This window comes from Pollachius pollachius (genome assembly GCF_949987615.1).
Source record: "Pollachius pollachius genome assembly, chromosome: 1".
Classification (NCBI taxonomy): domain Eukaryota; kingdom Metazoa; phylum Chordata; class Actinopteri; order Gadiformes; family Gadidae; genus Pollachius; species Pollachius pollachius.
The window spans coordinates 7,747,191-7,767,792 of NC_136934.1; the positions used below are offsets into that span (position 1 = coordinate 7,747,191).

General features: G+C 45.2%; 2 protein-coding genes across 3 annotated transcripts; one reads left to right on the forward strand and one right to left on the reverse strand.

Annotated features, from left to right (window-relative positions):
- Nucleotides 1-2,678: 2,678 nt before the first annotated feature.
- Nucleotides 2,679-7,382, reverse strand: mtx3 (metaxin 3; the record flags this gene model as incomplete). Of its 2 annotated transcripts, XM_079733521.1 has the most annotated exons (9): nt 2,679-4,400; nt 4,596-4,684; nt 4,995-5,152; nt 5,381-5,457; nt 5,557-5,739; nt 5,886-5,978; nt 6,099-6,175; nt 6,396-6,465; nt 7,302-7,382. In XM_079733521.1, 9 exons carry the CDS (start codon nt 7,380-7,382, stop codon nt 4,305-4,307), a joined length of 924 nt encoding a protein of 307 aa, XP_079589647.1. In that variant the 3' UTR covers nt 2,679-4,304. The 2 variants fall into 2 exon arrangements, with proteins under 2 accessions (XP_079589647.1, XP_079589648.1); XM_079733522.1 differs by lacking the exon at nt 4,596-4,684.
- A 1,063-nt stretch (nt 7,383-8,445) lies between these two features.
- thbs4a (thrombospondin 4a) lies at nt 8,446-20,262 on the forward strand. Its single transcript, XM_079737483.1, has 23 exons — nt 8,446-8,712; nt 9,528-9,725; nt 10,138-10,385; nt 10,556-10,661; nt 11,697-11,788; nt 11,905-11,956; nt 12,055-12,254; nt 12,933-13,070; nt 13,171-13,251; nt 13,399-13,551; nt 14,110-14,214; nt 14,306-14,413; nt 14,552-14,711; nt 15,893-16,011; nt 16,364-16,416; nt 16,512-16,596; nt 16,852-16,945; nt 17,188-17,366; nt 17,684-17,732; nt 17,834-18,030; nt 18,793-18,965; nt 19,717-19,856; nt 20,122-20,262. The coding sequence occupies exons 1-23, from the start codon at nt 8,634-8,636 to the stop codon at nt 20,169-20,171; spliced, it is 2,859 nt and encodes a 952-aa protein (XP_079593609.1). The 5' UTR covers nt 8,446-8,633; the 3' UTR covers nt 20,172-20,262.
- Nucleotides 20,263-20,602: the final 340 nt, after the last annotated feature.

Genomic DNA, 20,602 nt, shown 5'->3' on the forward strand with positions numbered 1-20,602 from the left:
CACTGAGCAGAAGGTTCTACTGCAGCCCAATGAGAACTACCTGTTCTACATCAAAGCAGTAAACGAAGCCGGAGGCAGTGAACAGAGCGAGGCTGCCCTGATATCCACCAAGGGTAAAGCAGCACACTGACTGGCACCCTAACCAGGCCTATCTCCACCCTGGGTTTCATATTCCAAACTCTTAAGTCGTTTATCCCATGTCGTTTGTGGCCCACAACCTGAGCTTCCTCGCACGTCTTAATATCTTGTTTCTAAAGCGGTGTTGTGTTTCATATCTCAGGGACGAGACTCCGTTTATTGAAGGCTTCAGCTCACCCTTGCCTGGAGGTGTCAGAGGACCTGACCACAGTCCGCTATGACCCGAGCAGGCACGACCACACACAGTGAGTTCAACACACTCTGATCATGGTATTACCCAGCCCTCAGACCCACAGAGAGTTAGACATGCTCTTATCATGGTATTACACAGCCCTCAGACCCACAGAGAGTTAGACATGCTCTTATCATGGTATTACACAGCCCTCAGACCCACAGAGAGTTAGACATGCTCTTATCATGGTATTACACAGCCCTCAGACCCATAGAGAGTTAAACATAATTTTATCATGGTATTACAAAGCCCTCAGATCCAGTGAGTTAAACATGCTCTAATCATGATAACACATAGCCCTCAGAGACGCAGTGAGTTAAACAATATTGATAAAACAGACCTACAGCGAACTAAATACACTCTCAGTATCACTGCACTATGATTACACTTTTTATTTTTAAACCTGTGTGTGCGCGTGCGTACGTGTGTGTGTGTGTGTGTGTGTGACAGGCTCCCCACAATTCTGGGTGAGTTATTGCCAGCACGGGGACGATACTACTGGGAGACGGTGGTCACTGGCTGTGCTGCGTACAGGCTGGGAGTAGCGTACGAAACAGCCAATCGCAGCAGCCCACTGGGGCAGAACAGCAAGTCATGGTGTTTGCAGTGCACCCCCACAGCATCCAGGTACGCCATTTCACGGACCTATTTCATTATAAAATATGAATATTTTAGCATCAGCATGTGTTCATCCGGCCTTCTGCGTGTCTCTTCAGCCGTGAGTATCGGTTGCTCCATAACGGGGTTCACTCTGACGTGGTGGTGATTGAGATGCCAGAGCGGGTGGGTACCCTAATGGACCATCAGCAAGGCCGGCTCTCCTTTTACAACGCCCAAAGCGGTCAGCTGTTAGGGAGCCTCAGCCACCGCTTCACCCAGCCTTGTCACCCTGCTCTGGGCCTGGAGCAGCCCGGCAGTCTGGCCATCAGCATGGCCCTGGAGGTGCCAGAGTTTGCCAACCACAGCTAGCTGCCATGCTGAGCTGTCATTCTTCATGGTACCGCCCATTGTTCAGACCGGGATAAAGTCAGCAGGTACGATGGCGCATACAGTTTACAGTATACAGTACAAGCAGTAAACCTGAATCACAACCCCCTCTCCCTTTACTAAATGGATTAAAGAATGCTAAATTAAATTGCTTATTTTATTACTAAATTGTTTATTTTAAGGATATTCTGTTCTATATTCAAGGTTATTCTGTTGACCTACCCTGTGTGTAAATATCAAACAAAGAAAGCAAGTAGCCTACATTTACATCACTGATTCATAACTGTTTAAAATAAGACCGTACTGAGTTCTGTTTGCTTTCAAATTCTTCATAGAGAATGACCCTGCCTGTGGTTTGGTAGAATTGAAGTAGAATATATACAGTCTATACAGTCTACTTTTATTCCTCCTGCCATACTTTTTTGTTACTATAATGGATGCAGGTGAGATTCTGTTTTAATTCTCCTAATGAAATCATTTTTTACAGACGACTTCTGTCTAAACTATGCTTCTTCCTCATAGAACGATCAATAATGAGTGAAATCTCAATGTTTAGTGGTAGATGTCAAATACCAAATGCTCACTTTTGTGCGATTTGTGAGTAATTTATTGTTATGCTGTAGCAAATGATCCGTATTTCATATTGTGAATAGGTCTCTGCTCTCTGTGTAAATAACCTCTTCAAACTCTGTTGTAATGTAAATGAAAACCCTTACTAAATCCACTGTCATGCTTGACTTGTAAGAAAGGTATTATTTTTGTATTTGCTCAACCAAAGTGAATAAACTTGAATAAAGAAATTGGGTTCAAGATCCCTTCTATGTACCAAAGCAAATGCACATATTAGGGCCTACATCAGTTCATAATTGATATGCTTACCACTAGGCCACACAGCTTTTTGTTCATTAAAATTATGAATAAAATATTAAATCGATCCCAGATTGCAAAAATAGAGTTAAATTAGTTGGAAATAAATTAAAAACCTGCAGATGATTAGGAAACAACTGCTGGCAATTCATACAGTCTGACCACATACAGACTTCCTGGCTGCACACACACATTTCTGGACATTTGCACCAGTTTCTAATAGTGACTGGGACCCCAGGCAAGGCTTCCCTGAAGTCATTCAGTTGGATGTTAAAAAAGTTCTTACGTCCAAGATCATTTGGGTATGTTTTTTGTTTTCTTTCAATAGACCAGGTGGATAGGTGGAAAATATCTTGTAATTTGTTTATGAACTGCAAAACTATCATTTTATACGATTGCATAATTTAATTGAAAAGCAGAGTTCTGACATTGGCATGGTTTTATTATATTCATATCGCAATGGTATTAAAGTAAATAGTAACAAGCAGTATAACATAAATAGCAGACAGTCATGACAGACACAATGAATGGCAACCTCACAGGATCTTTTTGCATAATACCAAGTCATAAGTCCCTTATTACCTATACTGTCTTTATGAACCACAATGTTCCTTTACATAACCCAACCCCACTCTGCCTCCCAGGTCAGATTGCTGTTAAAGGGAATGTGCACACACACACACACACACAATTATTTAAGAGCTCTATGAAGAGAACTCAGTCAGTCTTGACCAAATGCTTATTATTATTTTTTTCCCGCAGGACCTGAAATGAAAACACACCAAAGCCATCACAGCATACGCAGGTCAAACATGAGACTTCTGAATATTGAATCGATCCATCTCACGGTTCTATTTACAAGGCATGGGAGAGATTGTAAAGTGAATTGCAACAAAGGAAGTTGAGAGGCGTCCTCAAAGGAAATGCATTCAAGGAGACTATTCAACAGGCACAGCGAGAGACACTAAGATGTGAAGAACCAAATACATTGAAGTAGGCAATAAGTCGACAGTATGTCCCTGCTGAAGCACTTCAGTGTTCCTTTAGGGAAATAAACGTCTGACTCAAAGTACAATTGAAATAACTAAATATAGTTGCCAGATGCTAAGCACAGTTGTCAAGGCCCTTGACTTACCACAGTGCATACAAGAAAACATGAGAAAAGTCAAAGGATAACAGCCCCGCTATTTGCACATCAGCCCTGTTTAAGAAAATAATTACAGATTTCAGTCATTTACAAATAATTTGTCTTATTTGAAGTATTTACAACTGTATCAAGCATTAAGAGGAATCAATCAAGTCACTGATTCATCCCAAATGTATGCTTTTCTACCTACTGTACATGAAAACCGTAAAAGACTAATTTAACTTTATTTACAGAGCTTTTGTTCCATAGCTCCAAAATAACCAGGCTTTTAAACATCTGCACACAGATAAACAGTTGTGGGGCATATCTTTTAAGGTTTGATAATGTAGGACAGTGATAAAGGTAATGATTACATTGATAATGAACACCTTTTATATGGTCAACAATAACCTTTTGTCTCGGGAGACATCTGGGTCTTGGTTGGATAAATTGAGAATATTTTAATTGCACAGAAGAAAAGAAACAAAAATGGAAATGAGTATAACTGGCCCTCTTCAGAGACTACGTTCAGGCCAATACCCATGCCACCATTTCCCTCACTGGACTTTCTATTTGCTGTGGTTTTCCTTTGAACCTTCTACAGTGTTCTCATTTAATACCACAGCATTCGTTCCTTCCCATACCACATCAATCACATGCATTTTGCCTATTCAACATCCCTGAAATAGATCATCATCCCTACTGCATAAACATCAGAAAGCATTCCCGTAATATGTCTGTATAAGCCTCAATCCAACAGGTATGCGCACATACATAATCCAACCAGAACTCCAGCCCAATGGCCATTCTGATCTAATATTTATACATAAGATACAATTCTTGGGAACTTTTTGTATCAGATTAAAAATAAATATATATTTTACATCACAGGATCTTGTCATGTGCAGGGTTTTCTTCAGTTGAACATTCATGGATTGATTCTAGGGTCAAAGGTCAGGCGGGCGTAGAGCTCCCCTCATTGGCCAGGCAGGTCTTGGGCTCTGGTCTGCGTGGTTTGTGCTGGGGGGTGCTGCGGAGGTTGTCATCCATCTGCACAGCACAATTGGGAACAGTGAACGTCAAGGGACGGAACGCGGTCCCAAAACAACACGGAATACAACACGACACGACATCCGTAGACGTGGAAGACTTCTGGGGCATGCAGCACGAGGCGCCGAGGAGGCAGAGCCGAAACCAACGCAGTGAAGAGAGCACAAATGTTAAAAATAGAAAAAGCGGATGCACCTTCTCTATCAAGTTGGACTCTTTGTTTACGAGCTGTGTTAGTTTTTGGAGGTTGGCGTCCACCGTTTCCTGCACGGGCACAGGAGACCCTGGGAGAGAGAGGAGGGCGGAGACCGCCGTAGAGGAGGACAAGAGATGGGGAGTTAGTTGGACAGGGAGTGGAGTTAGGTCAATTAGGCAGTAGAAGCGTAAGAAAAAAAACATGAAAAACAAGTGGTGTGGTCGGAAGGGACACAAAAGAACATTTCATCAGAGGGAAAGGATGGAAAGTGTCAGATCGGTTCAGCCATGTGTGCTCACCAAGCGCCATCCCCTCTCCCCGGCGCTACTGTGTCTTTGTGTGTGCAGTACAGACGCAAGGCTTCCCAAGGGAGGTGGAGCCGTGTGTGGGAGGCTCACCGGGCTGGCGGCCGCTGAAGTAAACGGCGAGGATGTTGTCGATGAAGCCGGTGAGGTTGGCCAGCTGGCGCAGGTGGCTCCGCAGGGGACAGCTGGGCAGAGCCGCCTTGTGGAGCGGAGCAATGAAGCCAAACACGAAGGCGTCCAGGCTTGACGGCCTGCAGGGTCGATAACAACCACAATGAAGATTTATTTCATAAAACATGCACACAGAAGGGAAATATGGGCCAGTACATGGCGATACTTCAAAATAGGAAACTTTAGGGCCATACTCTCTCCACAGTTTATTATCTCATAAACACCCTAAGTAGGAAACCGACTCTTTAACCAGAACTTTGGTGTTGCCTACTAGCACTAAGATATAAATATTGATCCACAACACGTACGAGTTTCCAAAGAAGTAGTGGTCTCCTCCCAGACGGTGGGAGAGGAGGTTCAGACACTCCTTAGCGTCGCTGTAGAGCTGGTGGAGGACCAGGAAACATTGGTTAGAAAAACACACAGAGAGGCAGGGGGCAGGCAGGAACGGGAACACAGTGTGAAGAACGTCTGCCCTGTTTACCTTTCCCTCCACCTCTGTGATGGAGTAAAGCGGCGACTCCACTTTGCTCAGCAGGATGCGGCACAGGGCATTGTTGGCATGGCGACTGGGGACCAGAAAGTTAAGAGGGAATGGCGAGCGGGAAGCGAACCACGGCCGCGTCAGATTAGCATAGTTTTCCGCATCCACCCAAAATGTATGCAACTAACGAACAAACAGAACGCAAACACTGGTTACTGACACAATATTCCTCCGCACGGGGAGCACACAATATGTCAAGAAGAGAGGAGAGAGAAGAGAGGAGGGAGAGAAGATGAGAGAAGAGTGAGAGAGAGAGAGGTTATTCTTACTAAAGCCGGCCGCAACTTCTCCTCCACCAGTGCGACGTAGGCCATGGTGTCGGCACCTTGTCTAGCCGTCAGCTCATAGTCAGCGTTAAACCTCTAAGTTAAAAAAATAAACACAATAATGTTAACTGTTGATCTCACGGCCCTTTGAAATGAGTCTGGTAACTTGATGATTGGTGCCCGGGGAAAGAGAGCAGACTTGGCACAGAGGCGAACCTGTTTTCTCAGGAAGTTGAGAATGTCAGCCGGCTCTGTCACTGTGGAGTCTCCACACACCAGCTCTGGGGTTGTCACTGCAGAATAGATGGAGACCATATCCCATGCATGGAATGTCAGACTTTTTCCCATTTTCCAGGATAAACAGAACTTGAGAAAAATATCTTACAGTTTGTGTAATAATGCTTCAGTTTCTGTTCAATATAATTACTGTTCCATTAGCTATAATATTGGATACTGTATTGTCATTTAGAATATAGATTCATTGTTTAATTGTCTAACAGGTAGCCTGCCTACCTGTTAAAGTTCTCCATGTCCAATCGATTGGAGAAACTGTGACATTTGCCCCCGAGAACTTGCAGTATGCCTAGTACAAGAAGCAAAAGAAAAACACTTTGTAATTGTTATTCTAGAGGAGATCTTTTTTAAAGAGATTTAGAGATGTGTTATGTACAAACGTTTGTTTAACAGCAGATTAGGGTCAGGGTTACATATTAGGGATAAGGTTAGGGTCACAGGGTTAACAGCATTAAGGTCATAAACTATACGGATTCTTTAAATATCGTTTGACATGATTGTTATTTTCTATGCTGGTCAAAAGTGCAACGCAAGTTTCATTATCATGAAGGATATCTTTCATACAGCCTTTGCACAAGGGGGCGGTTCCATTAGAGGTGAGTTAGAGTAACATGAAGCCCATATCAAACTGATGCGCAGATGTTACATTACATGTGTAGGTATAAGCCGAGTTGTCGGAGCAAAGGAAAGTGTTTGCTAGTTTAAATAAATAAAAGCCTTCTAAAGCCGTCTAGCACACTTGCACATAAACAGCAAGCCGGGTATATACCCATTGGCCGGATCTTTGGCCGCCCTGTGTGGAAATAACTAATTCTGAAATAAAAAAAAATCAGGGACTTGGCCTGACCTTCAAGGGGAATTTAATGTCATCCACGGGTGTTCTCTTTACAATCAGCGAGGCACGGACTAGGAGCAGACGCTACTCATCTCATTGTCATCGCTGCTGACATCCAGACAACCAGCTGCAGAACGAATCCATTTATTTTAGCGCCGAACATCATCACTAGCGCTAGCATTAAAGCTAACTCAAGGCAGTCGAAGCGAACGCTTTGTCGGATGGATGTAAACAAATAGCTCAGGGGAAGGGGATTATGTTGTAGATGGTAAATATAAAATCATAGTTACCAAAACAACAAGCGATTCGGCGTGAACAGAAGGCAATCCCCAGTCACCTCCCCAGCATCTCAGCTCCATGGAGGTCGCCATATTTAGTTTATGGAAGTGTGACGTCACGGGCAGATGCGGGGCAGTGCCAAAGAAAAACAGAATTCCCAATGTCAATGAAAACAATAATACATAATCAGCATCGTCATTGTTAAATCCTCTTACTTCATTTAATCAAATTTAGACCAAGGGTGATATATTCTTAGTAACTATGAACAATTATAAATGTAAGTGGGAAATAAATATTAAATCATTATCAACATACTATTTCATGCACATTATATTCCTCCGTAGTAGGCGACCATAACAATTTCTGAATCTTCTTGTAAATACAGAAAATGAGTATTGTTAAGTATTAAGTATTATCGTTTTGAAGACGCTGCCTGCCAGTTAAGTCAGATAAACCAGACGGACAGACTAAGAAACCAGACAAAAGGACAGACATACACAGAAAGAATGACGCACAGAGGGATTGTAAATGTCTTGGCTTGGACCAGTCCTTAAAGGTAGAAAAGTATTTTGTGGTTATTTAAATAACTCTTGAGGCAAGAACCAGATGTCTGGAATTGTTCTTCTTAAGATAAAATCCAGGAGGCTCCACCCTATTATAAGGAAGTGAACAGGTAATAAAAAAAGAATGAATTAACAGATAATGGTTTTTGTTCATTGTTTAATAAAGTGGAAAAAAATATAAATGTATTTAAGTAAGTATGTATGTGTGTGTGTGTGTGTGTGTGGGTGTGTGGGTGTGTGGGTGTGTGTGTGTGTGTGTGTGTGTGTGCGTGCGTGCGTGCGTGTGTGTGTGTGTATGTGTGTGTTTGTATGCATGTATTCATGCACGTACGTATGCCTGCATTGATCTATGTATGTTTATGTGTATGCATTTATGTGATATAAGTTTAAAAAGGAAAAGGGGATATACCATAAACAAGCAGGAATACATGACACAAATAGTAGGCACCATCATGATCGTATGCCTTTTATTGACAGGAAACCCTCCTTCACCCACTGGTGGAAAACTGTGTGCAATATGTCACCAGGACACACCTCTCAGCTTTAAAAACCCTGCTGCCTGTGGCCACAGAATACCTCAACCCAGCTGGAACTCTGATCCGCAGGTCTGTCTTTGTGCTCTCTCTTGGACCAGGCACTCATTTGTTGTGACTTTAGAATGTGTTGACTCTACTTCAACCCATCCACAGGTCTTAATAGACCGACAGTTCTTCTAAGAGGACAGCAGAGGATACCAGGGGCATCTACTGGCTCTTCTGCCCCACTTATCAAGTGCAGAGGATGGGTCTACTTGTCCGAGGGGCAGCTCTCGCCCTGGTGGTCCAGCGGCTAGCCCTGACAGTCATAGCACAGGGCATTGGTGAGTACATCTGGCCTTAGCATTCTGCAACTGACAAACGCTTAGTATCAAATCATATGAGATAATACAACTTAATATGAGGTAATAGAGTTTGGATCATTTTTCGCTGCTGAGTAACATACAGTATCTGTTAATAATTGTAACTTATCTCGACCCTACAGATTACATTTTTTACTATCAGTTATATATCAATGCCAATGTTCCTTTGGATAATGAACATTGTTAATTATATGTATTTAAATGCATTCAAATACTGTATATGTGTATGTATGTGTGTGCGTGTGTGTGTCACAGTTTGTCTCTCTGTGCTCTTGCAATGGTTGCACCAGGGCCAAATATTTTCTCCAAAGAAAAGAGTTTACTGCCTATCAGTCTGCCACTCTGTAAAGCCTACCACTGCAGGGCAGTCAACACACACACACACACACACTCTCTCACACACATACACATCATCTTTCATCTACAGTCTCAAGCACATCATAAAGTGCTTCAGTGATCTGACTCAGCAGTTGCTATACACGGTGCAGCCAATTAAAACTCACTGTGCCGCCCCAGCCGCGCGGGATGGAAACAGATAGAATAGGGCCAAGCTGTTGGGTTTTCATCATCAGTGTAGGCGATTCCATCTATGCCTTCATATGCAATGCATGAGTAAAGACATAAAACTTTTAACACTATTAATCTATACTTACTATGATGTTGATATGATCATGATATGCTTGGAAACACAACTCACAGTTAGTGTGAATCAACATCAAGGAGAATGGTCCCCTTGTTTATGTGGTTCCCTTCTCGGTCTTCTCTGTGGGTCTCAGTGTACGACCTGCTGGGTTCTCCGGACTGTCTGCCAGACCTGCTCCAGGGCAGCCTGAAGAACAACGGGAGGGACGAAGCCTTCATCCTGTCCTCCTTCAAGCTGAACAGCAAGACCCCGACCACGCTGTTCAGCATCATCAACCCCAATGACAACACCAAATACCTGGAGTTCAGCGTCCAGGCCATGTTCAACAAAAGTGATCCTTTATTTTTATTTTATTTATTTTTATTCAAAATCGTATGTCTAACTATGATTAGAGGGGACTTTGTGTGTATGTCTGTCCTTTGGTTTTCTCAACAATCGTTCGTCCGATCGAACTCACACTTGGTGGGACTGTGGCCGAGCCCTCAATGAAGTGCAGGGTGGAGTGTGAGGTTGCTTGGGTGAGAGGTTCTTGAGAAAACTGCCAGCAGCATAACCAGAGGTGAAGCGATCACCTCTAGTTATGTGCGGGCACTGCAGTGGTGTGACCGTGTGACTAAACAAAGGAATCTGCTTTCAAGGTAAAATCCTCCACTGATCCGTTCTCTATTTGTTTTTCTTTATTACTACCCCTCCAACCCTGTGCCCGTTTCCCCTCTATGTTTTCCTTTGGTTTCTCCGTCCAGTTATCCTGCGCTACATGAAGACCAACGGTGCGTACGACACGGCCAGCGCCAACTCCCCGGGCCTGGCGGACGGCCAGGAGCACCACGTGATGCTGCAGGCCAGCGGGCTCCAGAACGGGCCCCCCCGCCTCAACATCTACGTGGACTGCAGGCTGGTGTATTATGTGGACAAGCTACCGGCCGCCTTCGGGTCTCTCCCCCGCAGCCCCAACAGTGTGGCCCTTAGGACCCTGCAGCCTAACGGACAGGTGATCCTTACAGGCTCTGGGACCCTAGGAATAAATGGGTGTTTGTTCAGAAATTAACTGAACTAAACTAAAATAAACACATTGACATATTGACACATATTCTCTTTCCACCAAGCGAGGGTGAACACGTTTATAGGCTGAATAGGACTTATATCTCCTTGCCCCCACAGGATGAATTGACAGACCTGAAGCTGGTGATAGAGGACACCAAGGCCAACGTGGCCACTCTGCAGGACTGTGGCACCCATCAGCGGGGACACACCCCACAGATCATGGGTATTGATCGGTTTGAATTGGCTGATGGAATTCTGAATCAGCATTCAGAATCAGCCTAGCTAGATTGTTTTTTCGGAAATCTATAACTTGCTTTAAATAGTCTTAGGGATGCTAGTTTACAATGAAGTGCAGGTATAATCAAAAGGGCATTGCACAAGTTACAATGAAGTGCAGGTATAATCAAAAGGGCATTGCACAAGTGCCCCTGCCAATATTTCAAGAGCATTTCGGTCCATTAAAGTGGATACTCGAGCAAGAAGCTTTACCTTTTGATTTACTTTAGGGAGAACTTTTTGGGCCACACTCTCACCAGATAGTTTATGATCTCATAAACACCCATGAAACTGACTCTTTAACTATAACTTTGGTGTTGCCTACAACCAATCCTTGAGACTTCGTTAGTTTTGCATTCCTCCCAAAGAGTAGCGACTCTTTGGGACTACGAACCAGATGTTAACTTTAATGAGAACTTCTAATGGAACTTCTAATGTATCCTGATGGGAACCCGAAGAGCCGAGTACTCTGCCTCAAGGAACAGATTGCAATCACAGGCTGACTTCATGTCATTGATGTGTAGTAGGAACGAAAGCAGACCCAGTCTGGGGGACCCCATATATTAGTGGTTAAGGTATGGACATGGTTCCATTGATTCCATTCTCCTTCCATCTGCAAGTTATTTACAAGTGCATGGTTGTAAAATAATTATTGACACTGTTAACTGTTAAGGTTAAGGTTGTGTGTTTTGGTCTTGAGTCTGTGACTGTACCCTAGGTGTTTCAGAGATGGGTGGTTTTTATTCTCTGCTATCTTTGCATTGAAGCGTTCTGTCTTGGCTGTCTTTCCTTCAATTCATCAAATTTCCAAGATTTTTAATTCACCTAGTAAGTTAGAGGAGGGGGTCGTGTAACACAGAGCCCAGTGATGTTTCACCTCGCCAGTGATGTCCCATAGAAAGCCCCACTGGCACAACAGATCAGCACCAATATAACCTCCTCGCCCTCTCTCTGTTATTGTTGTTTTGTTCTGTTGCTCCAGCGATCTCAGGAGGCAAGACCCTAGAGGATCTGGAATCCTTACTGGAGCTCAAGACCATGATGGCAGAGATGAAGGCAATGTTGAACCAGCAGGTAGCCTCTTCTCTCAGCTGTAGATAGAAAGCGCTATTCTGACTGGTGTAATATTGGGATTGTCAATTCAACTTTTAACATGCTGTTCTCGGTTATTTGTTTGTTTGTTTGTTTAGATCAAGGAGACCATTTATCTGAGGAACACCATCGCAGAATGCCTGGCTTGTGGTGGACACCATCAACTCCTTTCAATTCCTTGACATTCATTTTCAAATGGCTGACTATGTCTTCTCCAACATGTGTGCTATGTGTGGTGCGGTGCCTAGGTCTAGGGGACGGTCCCACCCCAACGGGGTCAGGTACCCGCCCGGTCGTACAACCCCAGCCTCAGCCCCTCCAGCGGTGCCGACCGGGTACGTGCTTCACCCAGGACATGTGTATTCCCTCCCAGAACGGGGTCTTCAGCTGCGCCCCCTGTCCCGAAGGATTCACAGGGGACGGGGTGCAGTGTGACGACGTGGACGAGGTAGGTGTCCCTCTAAACACCTGTGTGTGTGTGTGTGTGTGTGTGTGTGTGTGTGTGTGTGTGTGTGTGTGTGTATGTGTGTGTGTGTGTGTGTGTGTGTGTGTGTGTGTGTGTGTGTCAGTTTAATTTGTAAGTTGTATTTATCACCATTTGATGTTACCTTTTTGGTTTAGGTTAAGTGAAGTATTTCCTTAACCACTGTGTGTAAAAGTTTTTTTTTCTTTTACTTTTACACCATTTGATGTTACCTTTTTGGTTTAGGTTAAGTGATGTCTTTTTTAACCACTGTGTGTGAAATCATTGGTTTAAGCTTTGAGCCAAATATGTTTTCAACCTCTGTGTGTTGATGCGTTGTTTTAAGCTTTAAGTGACGTCTTTTCCCCCACTGTGGGACAGTGTCGGTTTAAGCTTTAAGTGAATTATTTTCCCCCACTGTGGGACAGTGTCGGTTTAAGCTTTAAGTGAATTATTTTCCCCCACTGTGGGACAGTGTCGGTTTAAGCTTTAAGTGATGTCTTTTCCCCCACTGTGGGACAGTGTCAGTTCAAGCTTTAAGTGACGTCTTTTCCCCCACTGTGGGACAGTGTCGGTTCAAGCTTTAAGTGACGTCTTTTCCCCCACTGTGGGACAGTGTCGGTTCAAGCTTTAAGTGACGTCTTTTTCCCCGCCGTGTGACAGTGTCGGTTCAAGCCCTGCTTCCCCGGCGTGCGCTGCGTGAACACGGCCCCTGGGTTCCGCTGTGAGGTCTGCCCTCTGGGATACACCGGACCGGAGCTGACCGGAGTGGGAGTGGCCTACGCCCGCTCACACAAACAGGTCGCTCCAAACGCCCTGAAGATCTAAGTTGAAAAACCCCCGAAATCATTGGATGGTCCTGAACACGCTGAATCATCCTTGCTGTCTTTCGTCCCCCCAGGTGTGTGACGATATAGACGAGTGTGAGGGAGTACTTGCAAATGGAGGCTGTACCCCAAACTCTCACTGCCACAACACTGTGGTAAGTGAACCAGAGGCCAATGTAAATACGGTTCCAAGAATAGGACAAAATGCTGAATAATGAATGATAAAATAGAACTGTCAGACCTGAAGGCTGTGTGTGTGTGTGTGTGTGTGTGTGTGTGTGTGTGTGTGTTGTCCTCATCAGGGCTCCTTCCGCTGTGGGGAGTGCAAGAGGGGCTTCAGTGGGGACCAGAAGCAGGGCTGCCTTGGACAAGGCTTCTGTTTGAATGGCCAACCCAACCCGTGCGACCCTAACGCAGAATGTGTGGTGGAGAGGGATGGCAGCATCAGCTGTGTGGTGAGAACCGGAACCGAGAAGGGCTACCATAGTGGGACGGGGATTTGAGATAGCAGAGACGAGTTCAATATTTACTGAGCTAGGTGCAGGACAGGATGTGTCCTTGTTTGAGAAAGTATGCGGAATGATAAGGCCATGAGATGTGCCTTATTGATGTTAACATTTCGTTAACATCAGTACTGGTCCAATCTTTATTATTGCATTCTGCCTAAGGCATACCATAATCTTGTAGATATTTGACCCTGTTGTTCTAGGCAAAAATTCATCTGATTTTATCTGATGTTATAGATTTTCCCCTCATACTATAAGTGTGTGTGTATTTGTGTGTGTGTATGTGTGTGTGTGTGTGTGTGTGTGTGTGTGTGTGTGTCTGTGTGTGTGTGTGTGTCTGTGTGTGTGTGTGTGTGTGTGTGTGTGCATGTGTGCGCCTGTGTGCGCCTGTGTGCGTGTGTGTGCATGTGTGTGTGTGTGCCTGTGTGCGCCTGTGTGTGTGTGTGTGTGTGTGTGTGTGTGTGTGTGTGTGTGTGTGTGTGCGTGCGTGCGTGTGTGTTTTCTCAGTGCGGCATCGGTTGGGCAGGGAATGGATTTGTGTGCGGAAAGGACACAGACATCGATGCGTTCCCCGATGCCAAACTCAGGTGCAAGGACAACAGCTGTAACATGGTATTACACCCTCTCTCCTCGCCTCCATCCCAAAACGAGCCGAGACCGACAACCATGAACCAATAAATTAAACCGGCCGTGTTGTTTCCAGGACAACTGCATCTTTGTGCCAAACTCGGGCCAGGAGGACGCGGACCGAGATGGCCTCGGGAACGCTTGTGACGATGACGCAGACAGCGATGGAATTCTAAATATAGACGTGTGTTCACTATTCAATGCTCCCCGTCATCCATAAAGCGAGACATTCTGTTCATGTTATAAAGAGCAACAGGTATGAGCCTATACCAACAGGTGTGGCACTCCAGTTAATTCCAAGCTCTCTCCGAACGACACACAGGACAACTGTTGGCTTGTCCCCAATGAGGACCAGAGGAACAGAGATAAAGACGCCCACGGAGACGCCTGTGACAACTGTCCCACCATAGAGAACCCCACACAGAAGGACACAGACTCGGACGGCCTGGGGAATGAGTGCGACGATGACATCGACGGAGACGGTGAGCTGGATCTCATCCTCACACCCGTCCTCTGGCGTTCCATCCCCTCGTGGTTCGATATAAACGTCAACAATGCACACGATCCAGCTTTCAAAGCCCTTTAACGGGGCAGACTAAATGCTGGGCTTCACACTGTTAAAGCAGGCTATCGTCTCAGCCAGCTCCCAGATCATTAACTTTTATTGCTCTGGTTTTACGGTAAAATATGTAAAACACTGTGTGAAACCTAATGGGTACCTATTAGACTGTGTGGCTACTATGTAGGATACTGGCCACCCAGAGTCTAGACCCTGCAGTTATCTCATCAATGGAGAGTGAGGAAGTCTTTCGCCTTCTCACTGGGTTTCCAGTTAAAAGACAACCAGAATAATACTTCATCTGTTAAACACATCCACATCGTGGATCACATCGTGGTATTTTCTGTTTCCAATTCAGGTGTTGTTGTTGTTGTATTTTTAAACTGGAGCTCCACTAAACTCCCACTGCCCTAATAACAAACCATTTGCAGCCCAAGTAAAAGACAAGTGTTAAAAGTGAAAGTGTTCCAGGCAAACTGAAACGATTTTGTTGGACTGCTTATTGCTATGCCACATATTTCTCTTGCATACTCTTTCTGGAACACTGTAATTAGTTCCATTGGAAAAACAGTTTTTGTGTGCGGCATGCACGTGTGTGTGTGTGTGTGTGTGTGTGTGTGTGTGTGTGTGTGTGTGTGTGTGTGTGTGTGTGTGTGTGTGTGTGTGTGTGTGTGTGTGTGTGTGTGTGTGTGTGTGTGTGTGTGTGTGTGTGTTAGTGTGTGTGCTTGCCCACATGTATGCCCATGGGCTTATAGTAATCCCCATTTATTCAGTTAAATCATTTCAGATCCCCATATTTTCTTCTGGCCAAAAGCTCCACCTCAACCGATTGTTTGGGAATGTCTTTAACTTGTATTCTGGATAGCTTAGCGCTTGGTCATGTCTGTCTCTGCTCTAAGAGCAGCGTTTTTTCCGTGGCGTTCCTGTGCCAGCTGTTGATGTCCGCTGGAAACTATTTCACTGAGTTAAACGAGCCCTGTTCAGGCTGATTCCCGGAATAAAACGTGCCTGGGATTTGTTTTTCACTTCTTCAGACTCATTCCATTGTGCTCCTTTGGTCAGCAGCAGCAGGCTCTGCAATAAAACCACGTTTACCCTCCTCAGGCCTGAATAACGTTCTGGATAACTGCCCGCTGGTGCCCAACGTCGACCAGGTGGACCGAGACAGGGACGGGGTGGGAGACGTCTGTGACAGCTGCCCCGACATGGTCAACCCCAACCAGGTAACCACGGCAACCGTCACTAAGACAAGCCCCGTCCCCCACAGTCACAACCCACTCTCCCACTCTTTGCAAGTTGATGCTGTTGTTGTTGTTGTATTTCCAGTCATATCAAGTATATATATATATATATATATATATATATATATTTATGTATATATATATATAAAAGTTATTTATCAGATGCAACTTACATATTAGCATGAGAACAAATAAAGCATACAATTGAAATTGGCGTAACAAAAACTACCAGCAGAGCATATCCATCGGAATCCCAATAAGATGCTTAGTATTTATATATTCATGATCCCTTTAATGCAACTCAACAAAGTCCTCTGCTTCCCTCTGGCTCCAGGTGGACTCTGACGACGACCTGGTCGGGGACACGTGTGACGACAACATAGACAGGTGGGGGCTGCCCTTTCTCTGGGGCCGGTGACGGTGGGGTCATCGAGGAGAACCAGTGGTGTTGATGTGTTCTCCCTGTTCCTCCCCTTGCTCAGTGACGGGGACGGCCACCAGAACAACAAGGACAACTGCCCCACGGTCATCAACTCGGCCCAGCTGGACACTGACAAGGACGGGAAGGTCTTCCGTGCTTTTGTGTTTTTGTGGTGCACTGTGTCCTGTCCACTATATCGGGTGCTGTTTTGTACTGGGAAGCCTTAACAAAATGTAGAGAAATGGAAATTAAAGATCTTCTAATCGGATAATGTAACCTGATTTCAATTTAGCTTTCCCTGTTTTACCAACTATTATTGGAATAAACACAATGAATTGTTTTCCGATGACGCCTCTGTGAAAACGCCCCATTGTCATCATGTCTCTTTGTGTTCTCGGCAGGGGGATGAATGCGACGACGACGATGACGACGACGGCGTACTGGATGATCAAGACAACTGTCGACTGGTCTTCAACCCAGACCAGAAGGAATACAGTTAGTTTATCATCACTATCTATTGCATGTGTGTGTGTGTGTGTGCATGCACACATATGTGTTTGTGTGTGTTCCTGCGTCTCTGCGTGTGTGTTTGTGTGTGCTTGTGTGTCTGTGCGCATTTGTGTGTGTCTGCATCTGTGCGTGTGTGTGTGTGTGTGTGTGTGTGTGCGTGTCTGCATGTTTGCATGTGAGTTTGCGTGAGTGTTTGCACAGCGGCAGTAACGGCGACTGTGTTCCAGGTTTTAAGGTGGGGTTGGCCTGTGCCGGAGACTTCGACAACGACACCATCATCGACATCATAGACACGTGTCCGGAGAACGCCGAGATCACCCTGACGGACTTCAGGGCCTACCAGACGGTGGTGCTGGACCCCGAGGGCGACGCCCAGATAGACCCCAACTGGGTGGTGCTCAACAGCGTAAGCCACAAAGTCTACAGCCCCTGTAGCTGCCTTGAATATCGCTCAGACATCAGACGGTAACACTCTCTCTACGGGCGAGCTTCACCGACCGTACATCAATCACTTTATTAATAGACTTAACCTGGAGTAATTTAAACGGCAGCTGTCGACCATTTCAAGTATGCCCCACCATACCCGTGCAGGCACGACATGTAAGGGAATTCTCTGTAAGTTGTTATGGTGGAGGCCTTATGGATGAAGGCCTCCAGCAAATGACGAACAACACCTGTTGTGGTGCTATCGCTCAGGGTTGGACCATCTCTCTCTCCCCTCAGGGCATGGAGATCGTTCAGACCATGAACTCCGACCCAGGCCTCGCTGTTGGTAAGAAAGGCGTTGATGCTCATACAGTTAACAGCAGACTCCTCTCAGTGGAGCTCCAGGCTTCACCGGGGCTCGTTCCTCCCCGGGTTTCCTCTCTGCAGGCTACACGGCGTTCAGCGGCGTGGACTTCGACGGCACGTTCCACGTGAACACGGTGACGGACGACGACTATGCCGGCTTCATCTTCGGATACCAGGACTCCTCGTCGTTCTACGTGGTGATGTGGAAGCAGACGGAGCAGACCTACTGGCAGGCTGTTCCCTTCAGAGCGGTGGCAGAGCCAGGGATTCAGCTTAAGGTCTGTCTGTGGGTGCGTGTGTGCGTGTCTGTCTCTGCATATGTGTGTGTGTGTGTGTGTGTGTGTGTGTGTGTGTGTGTGTGTCTGCGAGAATGCAGTTATAAAGGTGTGGGTGTGTGTGTGTGTGTGTGTGGGAGCATTTAAGTCTGTTTGTGTGTGTGTGTGTGTGTGTGTGTGTGTGTGTATGCTTGCATTGGTGTGCGCGTATGCGTACATGCATGTGTGCATGCATGTACGCATACGCGCACACCCATGCAAGCAGTACTAAATTGAAAACGTCACGTTGTCCTGGCGACCAGATTTTCAGTTCTAAACAACCGAACAAGAGAAGGTGTTCTCCATTGCTTCCATGTGTTGTTTCTTTCAAAATGAAAATAAATCAATTTCAAGAGGTGAAAATCACTACCAATCGAAACATGTCGAGGCTTTCATGTATTCCCCTGGGTTATTAAAAGGAAAAGTTGGACAACGTTACTTTAGTTTTTTTTTATATATGAAGACAATCTTTTCTCAATATTACTTAAATCATTGATAAAGCGAACTCGCAAATCAATTCGCAAAAAAATCTTTCATTTTCTATAAAACGTTTGTGTGGCATAGGATTTCCCCTGGTTCATTTGCTTTAGTAGAACCGAATATCGGTTGCTATGGAAACGGGACGTCACACTTTAGTACTCTATTCCCATCCCAGTGTGCTGCCCCCAGTGTGATACACACTGACCCGCGGCCACACCATGTCTCCTCTCTCCTCCCATGGCCCAGGCAGTCAAGTCCAAGACGGGTCCCGGGGAGTACCTGAGGAACTCCCTCTGGCACACGGGAGACACGGACGACCAGGTCCGCCTGCTGTGGAAGGACCCCAGGAACTCTGGCTGGAAGGACAAGGTGTCCTACCGCTGGTACCTCCAGCACCGGCCCCAGGTCGGCTACATCAGGTATGGGCCGGGGACACGCCTCCACATTTGGGCCATCGACACCTACATCTGACAGGGGGAGGGGCAACTATTCAGACCTGTCCTTTGGTAACTGCCGTGTAGCTTTCACCCTTAACTTAACTTAACCCCAAACAACCCTGACCTTGACTTCAACCATCGCCAACCTACCTCAATCCTTTACCAACGCGGGCACAAGCACACACACACACACACACACACACACACACACACACCAAGGGCGTAGGAACCGGGGGGGACGGAGGGGACGTGTCCCCTCCAATATTGGAGACAGGCGCATTTGTCCCAACTAAAAATTATACCAGGGGGAGAAAAATACTTTATTTTATTTTGAAAGCGCAACACAGCGTCTTGTCACCGCTTCTTATTCTAAAAAACTGGATGATTGAGCGTGCAATTAAAGAATTGATTTGATATTTATCAGTTCATTACTGCCATTCAAAATGTGTTTTCCTTTACATTTACAAATGTATCTTTTTAGTAGAATAAAATATATTTGTGAATTTTTTCAGTGTTGTTAATTTATGACATATTTCTGTATTTCAAACCATTAACGGATATGTCAGGTTTCCGATATGTGTCCCCCCCAATGTTAAACTCAGTCCTACGCCCCTGACACACACACACACACACACACACACACACACACACACACACACACACACACACACACACACACACACATCTTCCCACCTAACCTTCGATGCGTTGTGTGGGGGTGGTGGGGGGCTAGGGTCCGTTTCTACGAGGGCTCGACCCTGGTGGCGGACTCAGGCGTCACCATCGACACCAGCATGAGGGGCGGGAGACTGGGTGTGTTCTGCTTCTCCCAGGAGAACATCATCTGGTCCAACCTGAAGTACCGCTGTAACGGTGAGACCTCCCCTCCGTTCTACAGCACAGGGAGCACCCAGCCAGGCGCCACTACGTCATTGATTGATTGATTTCATTTGACCATTTTGATATATGAGCAGCGCTCTGTGTCATACATTCAAAATACATAGTCAGGGATCACACAATAAAGTCTGAAGGCTTATTTCCATTGTGGTCTCCCTCATCATGCTGATCTGGAGAGTGATACGACTGAGCTATGAACGTTGGTAATAACTATTTGTCATTCCTTCTCTTGCTCCCTTAGACACTATCCCTGCGGACTACCAGGAAATCAACAGCCAGAGTGCAGATTAAATCCTGAGACATTGACATGCAGATAGAAGACCATTCATTGCCTTATTTAAACACATGGCATTCATGTGTTTTGTGTTTGCTTCTATAGTTATTCAAATACGCCTCAATGCAGGTGGATGTTGTATGGGCAGAAGATGCACCTCCTTGCAAGTGGGTTGAAGCACAGTAAAGGGAGTAAACGTGAATTAACGATAAAGTGAATCAGAGTGACTAAAAACCAGAAAAGTAGCTTTTGGTACAGTTATTTATATGCTATGTACTAAATATATATAACTAAAGTAGTAATAAAGCATATTTTAAGCAGGAAGGTAGAACTTTGGTAATGTTGTACTTTTCCTAACTATTCTTCTAAGGTTGTATCTTTTTAGATTTTTCACAATAAATATTAAGACTTTGAATATGAATTAAAGTACGAGCATTTGTTCATTTTT